Here is a 7304-nt window from a genome sequence, read left to right on the forward strand (position 1 = left end):
GAGAGAGAGAGAGAGAGAGAGAGAGAGAGAGAGAGAGAGAGAGAGAAAGCAGGAGAGACAGAGAGAAAGGAAAGAGAGACGGGGAGAAAAGGAGGGAGAGAGAGAGAGAGAGAGAGAGAGAGAGAGAGAGAGAGAGAGAGAGAGAGAGAAGAAACAGAAAGAAAAAAATAAAGAAAAGAGAAAGATTTAATTAGAAAAGGAAGAGAAAAAAAAGAAAGAAAATGAAAGAAAAAATAGAGAAAGGAAGAAAGAAAAAAGAAACGGAGTAAAAGGAGAGAGAGGGAAAGAAGAGATAGGAATAAAAGGAGAAAGCCAGTTTCAGAATGTAGAATATTGCGAAAAAGCAACAAAAAAAGTGAAAAATGAAAAAGGAAAGAAAAAAGAAAGGAGAGAGAGAGATAAAACAGAGAGAACGAAAATGTATATACACATTAAGGGAAAAGGGAGTTTTTCAAAATATAGGATATTGATGTAATAAAAAATAAAAAGAGAAAAGAAAATAAGAGAACAAATAATTGATAGAGAAGAGAACAAAATAAAAATATAAAAAAGGGGGAAAAAAGGATGAGATTAAAAAAAAAGAAAAGTAAGAAAGAAAGGAAAGAATTTTTTAAAAAAAATACGAAAATCAACAACTAAATGGTTTTATTCTCTTTCTTTTCCCAGGGAAAACACGGAAAACAACAACACGTCCGGCAACAAACAGAACCAGCTCTCCCCACTGGATGGAGGCAAGTCTCTCATGTCCAGCTCCGAGGAGGAATTCTCCCCCCCACAGAGCCCCGACCAGAACTCAGTCCTCTTACTGCAGGGGAACCTCAGCCACCCCGGGGGCTCCTCTTACTCACTGAGCGCTTTAAGTTCCTCCCAGGTCGGCCACGGGCTCAACAGCCATCAGCACCAGCTCCAAGACTCTCTCCTGGGACCCCTCACCTCCAGCCTGGTAGATCTAGGATCCTAAACAGACCATGGGCCATCCATAAGGACTGCCTGGAGCCCCCAGGGGGACTGCACACTTACTGTACATAGCAAGACACTTCGTGGTTTCAGAGCTCATCTCATTGTACTTAATATGTAAAGACTGAGAAGATAAAGTGACTTTTTTTTTATTCCTCTCCTTAAAAAAATGACCCCCCAGCACCACCGAATGCTCTTATAATCCCCCCATAGCTCTTCTGCAATTAGCCAAATGCTGAGGACAGAAGCTAAAAAGTCTCTCCTCCCAAAATGTTTCCCTCAGCCCATCAACAGCTGTTCCCAGACGTAGGATATTTCTGTGCTTTATTTATGAAGATTTTTTTTTTCTTTTTCTTTCTGCTCTTTGCGCCGACAATCACACGAAAAGTGGGTGAACCCCCAAAAGGGGACAACAACAAAAACACTAAAAAATATATCAAAAAATACAATCGAAGCCTCTATCGCAGCTTCTAAAAAAAATACTGGTTCATCCACTTGGAGGAGGTTACGTTTACATTTTTTTTTTCACATTTAGTGTTCTAAAACGATTGCAAAAAGTAGTTTATAATAAAATACAGTATTAGAAAAAGAGAGAACGCCTGCTGTCTTTTATTAAAAAAATTTGCGGCAATTTGCTCTGCGCCTTAACGTGCGCAATGAAACACTTTTACCGCAACGTACAGATATTCCTGAACAACTGATCCCAGTAAAGACAGTAAAGTGTTTTCGTACTGTAAATCAGGCGATACATATACAAGTGATATATATAGAGGGCTATAAATATATTGTGTATACACACGTACGAATCCGGCCTGTTAGTGAGCTGTCAGCTACAATTCATATCCATCTCTTGTTGATGGTTATAGGAAAACGATTAAAAAGAATGACTGAACGCCCTTTGAACGCTGATGTTGAATATTTTAGTAGCAGTAAATATATATGAGCTACAAAGTGACAAATGCTAATGTTTTCCACATCAGCACCGTTTTTCTGTAGTTTTATATAAATTATTGTATTTGTTGCATATTTAAACTAATTCTATTGTAAGTATGTCTAAGGTTGTAGAGGAGGAGCAGGTGATGGAATATAGGAGATTTTTTGTAATATATAAAGGGAGATATGTGTAGCTTTCAGGCTCTGCTCCCCAAGGAGGTGTTAATTGTCTAGTTGTATATTTTGACTCTCCAACAGCTTTTATAGAAGTGTTTCCATTTCTAGCAGTCTGTCTATAAATCTCTCATCCATATTATTGGGGTTGATCTGAGACAACGCTGGCAGGAGCTGTTGCCCGTAGAAACTAGATGCCTTGTTTCATAAAATAAGGACAGTGATTACAGTGGGCTACCACAGAACCACTTTTTAGGAATTGGAACCATTATCTATAATACATTGGTGTTCTGACAGCAAGCGTCGGTACCGACCCATGTGCGCAGGAGAGAAATGTAGTCGGGTTTAAATGGATGGATGGCAAGCTTATTCCAAATTATGCCCAGCCTGATTTACTGTTTATACTGTATATGTGTTATACTGTATGCTGTAATAATAACTTACTGCAGACTCGTGCATAGGGGTATTGGAGGAATGTTACTCTATAAGGGTTATCGCATTCAAAAAGTCTATCTACCCAGAATTCATCAAGACTGTAGCCATAGAGAATGCCCTGATTAGTCATTTGTTTCTCGTATTCGAATAAATCAATGTCTGCTGACTGTAACTTATGCACATGTGTATAGGTTTCGGATCATACAGTGTAAGGGGGCTGCAGGGGACAGAGGTCCATAGCAGAGTGTACAGTGTAATATTAGCGCATGATACAGTGTTGTTGGTTGTTGGTAGATGACAGTGTAATAAGCGGCAGATGACAGTGTAGAAAATGTAAGATATACAGTCTGGTAGATACAGTGTAGCAACTGGCAAATAATACAATGTAATGGGTATGTGGCAGTGTAATAGCTAACTAGCAAATGACAGTGTAATAAGTACATGGCAGATGATACAATGTATTTGTAACTAGCAGCTATAACAAAGAAGGGGGTCACTGGCACAATATACAATGTAATATGTCACTGGCACAATATACAGTGTAATATGTCACTGGCACAATATACAGTGTAATGTCACTGGCACAATATACAGTGTAATATGTCACTGGCACAATATACAGTGTAATATGTCACTGGCACAATATACAGAGTATTATGTCACTGGCACAATATACAGTGTAATATGTCACTGGCACAATATACAGTGTAATATGTCACTGGCACAATATACAGTGTAATATGTCACTGGCACAATATACAGTGTAATATGTCACTGGCACAAAATACAGTGTAATATGTCACTGGCACAATATACAGTGTAATAGGTCACTGGCACAAAATACAGTGTAATATGTCACTGGCACAATATACAGTGTAATAGGTCACTGGCACAATATACAGTGTAATAAATCGCTGCCAGGTGATACAATGTAATAAGTCGCCGAGGGATAATACAGCCCCAAAGGGGACAGGTAATATAGAAAGTAGTAAGTGGCAGATCATACAGTATTAGAGGAGACATGGGGTGATCTAATGTAATGGGTGACTAGCAAAGTATAGACTGTAATATGGGGCAGATCATACAGTGTAATTAGTATGTGGCAGATCATACAGTGCAATTAATATGTGGCAGATCATACAGTGTAATATGTGGCAGATCATACAGTGCAATTATTAGGTGACAGATCATGCAGTGCATTTAATATGTGGTAGATCATACAGTGTAATATGTGGCAGATCATACAGTGTAATATGTGGCAGATCATACAGTGCAATTAATAGGTGACCGATCAATCAGTGCATTTAATATGTGGTAGATCATACAGTGTAGTATGTGGCAGATCAGTGCAATTTTTAGGTGGCAGATCATGCAGTGTAATATGTGGCAGATCAGTGCAATTTTTAGGTGGCAGATCATACAGTGCAATTATTAGGTGGAAGATCATACAGTGTAGTAGGGGGCAGATCATACAGTACAATACGTGGCAGATCATACAGTGCAATAGGTGGCAGACCATACAGTGCAATAGGTGGCAGACCATACAGTGCAATAGGTGGCAGACCATACAGTGCAATACGTAGAAGATGATGCATTGTTAGAGGAGGCATTGGTCGACGTGGTGTAATAGGCAATGGTGCATTTTACAGTCTAAATAAGTTGCTGACGATAAGTGTTCTAAAGCTTCAGATCATGTAGCAGAAAAGGGGGCAGCAGGTCAGAGTATACAGCGATAGAGGTAGCAGTGTATTCAGCATCAGAAGAACATGCAGCATTATAAGGCACTGGTGGGGGACATTGTGTTGGGTGGCAGCGGGCCATACAGTGCATTAAGCGGATCATACAATATTATGGGTGTCAGCAGATTATTTGGGGTCATTGGTATGTGATGCATTGTAAAAGGTAGCAGATGGCAATGTAATAAGTGGCCCATCAAGCAGTTTAATGGTTATCAGAAGATTATGCAGCAGTATAGGACACTGGCAGGTGATTGGTGACAGATGATGCAGTATAAAATGCCATGTCATAGGTGACAAAAAGTGCAGTGTAATAAGTAGCAGATCATACAGTGTAATAATGGGTGTCACTAGATGATACAGTGTTATAGGTCATCGGTACTCTATACAGTGTAATAATGGGTGTCACTAGATGATACAGTGTTATAGGTCATCGGTACTCTATACAGTGTAATAATGGGTGTCACTAGATGATACAGTGTTATAGGTCGTCGGTACTCTATACAGTGTAATAGCTGTCAGAAGATACACATTGGCGGAATATACAGTGTAATAAACACATACAGTACAATACGTGGTAGAAGATAGAGTTTAATGTGTCGTTGGTAGTCTATATAGTGTAATATAAATGACAGAGCATACAGTGTAGTAAGGTCAGCTGCTGATAGACCATCTTAAGTCACTGGCATATCATAAAATGTAATAAATGGCAGATTATAAGGTATAGTGGTGGCAGATCATACAGTGTCATAGGTGGCAAAAATGTAGCAGTGCAATAAGTGGCAGACTATATACTGCACTAGGTCGTTGATATGTTATAGAGTAATAAGTGGCAGATCATAGGTGGCAGAAGATACAGTGCAATAAGTGGCAGGTTATATACTGCACTAGGTCGTTGATATACGCTGTACAGTAATAAATGGCAGATCATAAGATAAAGTGGTGGCCGATCATGTAATATATGGCAGATCGTACAGTGTAATATATGGCAGATCGTACAGTAATAGGTGGCAGCATATACAGTGCAATAAGTGGCAGATTATACAATGTGCTAGGTCGTTGGTACTGGATAGTGTGTAATAAGTGGCAGATTTAATGTAATGGTGGCGGATCTTACAGTGTAATAGGTAGCAGAAGATAGAGTGTAATAAGTGCCAGATCATACAGTGTAATCATTGACAGATCATGTAATAGGTGGCAGAAGATACAGTGTACTAAGTGGCAGATTGTACAGTGTAATAGGGGGCAGATTGTACAGTGTAATAGGGGGCAGATTGTACAGTGTAATAGGGGGCAGATTGTACAGTGTAATAGGGGGCACATTGTACAGTGTAATAGGGGGCAGATTGTACAGTGTAATAGAGGGCAGATCATACAGTGTAATAGGTGGCAGATTGTACAGTGTAATAGGGGGCAGATTATACAGTGTTGTAGGTGGCAGATTGTACAGTTTAGTAGGTGGCAGATCGCAGAGTTCCTGCACACAACACACACACACACACAATCTACTTGCACAGACGGTACATTATGCTGAGCATTCACACTTATTGCTTCACGCTAATGATTCCTTTGTTGGTGTTTTGGGCCATTTAATAGGTGTTTATTTAAGTGTCAGGACTGTTTACTCTGCCTTCTTGGGGACACGGAGAAATGCCACCCTCTGCAGGAGGGAGCCTGGCTGGGGAGATGGGGACATTCTCCACATTCAGCACTAAAATAAACACAGTCCCAACTACCGGGACTACACCGCAGGGAGGAGGGCAAAGGGGCTTTATTGGAGCTGCCTTTATGGTCTTCTTCTAGTCCTCAAGTGGCTTGGTATGACTGCTGGACTTGTCTGTATCTAGGCTCAATAAAAGAGAGAATGACAGAGAGGGGAGAGAGAAAGGCAAAGAAAAAGAAAGAAAGAAAGAAAGAAAGAAAGAAAGAGAGAGAGAGATGGAAGGAAGGATGGGGAAAAAAAAGATCACAATAACGCCCATATACATCTTATACATCAAGCTCGTTGTCACTCAGTGTTAAAGTTGTATATTTCCTAATTTCTGACACAAGAAAGGCAGAATGAGAGAAGCAACAGATGTAAACGACAACATAGAACAAAATAGAAAGAGAGAGAGGGAGAGAGATGTACACACTGTGCTGTCACTGGGCAGTGGAATGTCGCCTACACTATAAAATAATTCCATGCAGTTTAAAACAATATAAATATCAGATTAATCTATGATGCCGCCATTAATAAATAATCTAATATAATTTATTCATTGAATACATTTCTTAGTACAGTGTTAATTTTGCAGATTTGATCAAACCCGTGCATGACATTAAACAGCAAGGATCTGCTACTGAGAACTAATTCCGACCAGGATTTATCATCAGCTACTAACCCTCAATTATCGTTCGCTAATTTTACGAACACTAGCTCCAGCAGCTTTAAATTCCGCAACTAATATGAATTTTTCCAGGTTAGTACAAATCCAATTGGCAATCCGTTCACCACGACATCTGTTTGCGATATAAAGCGATTTTTGTTGCCAGTTGTAGTCGGTCCGAGCTTCTGAGTTCAATAAAACTCAAGTGATTTGTAATATCTTATTACCTCGGGCTCCAGAACATTTTTGTTACGTTTCAAGTGTGAAGCCAGGCTTACATTTATTTTATTATAATTACTAATGTGGTGTTCGCAATTTCACCGACAAATAAAAGTGGATTTTACTAAGCGAAAAGAACTTGTGCGCCGACACATTCGCTGCGGTGGGCGTAATATTAGTGTGTCCAGATAGAGAGCTCTGAATATTCTGATGGCTTCTTCTAATCATTCTCCTAAATACCCCAGTATTTAAAAATCCAACAGATTACATAAGAAGAGAGAGAGAGAGAGAGAGAGAGAATATTATTATGAAATGTGTGTGAGTTCAGTATTACTAATATTAGTTTTTTTATATATATATATATACACTCAGGGGTAATTTAAGAATAGACACATATTAATAATGAATGTTTGTTAGAGTCAATAATAACAAAAAACAATAAAAATAAAACCATAATTATTATATACCCATGCATATGAAA

At 39.1% G+C, this 7304-nt stretch overlaps 1 protein-coding gene across 1 annotated transcript in view; it reads left to right on the top strand.

The window, feature by feature from the left end:
* The window catches only part of SIX1 (SIX homeobox 1), a 2941-nt gene extending 1811 nt beyond the window's left edge, over window positions 1-1130 (top strand). Inside the window, exon 2 of the mRNA XM_018562412.1 lies at window positions 667-1130. Coding sequence (XP_018417914.1) covers window positions 667-961 — 295 coding nt within the window. The 3' untranslated portion in view covers window positions 962-1130. The remainder of the gene's footprint in view (window positions 1-666) is intronic.
* Window positions 1131-7304: the final 6174 nt, after the last annotated feature.

Source organism: Nanorana parkeri, unplaced genomic scaffold (assembly GCF_000935625.1).
Source record: "Nanorana parkeri isolate BGI_ZX_2015 unplaced genomic scaffold, ASM93562v1 scaffold20, whole genome shotgun sequence".
Lineage (NCBI taxonomy): Eukaryota > Metazoa > Chordata > Amphibia > Anura > Dicroglossidae > Nanorana > Nanorana parkeri.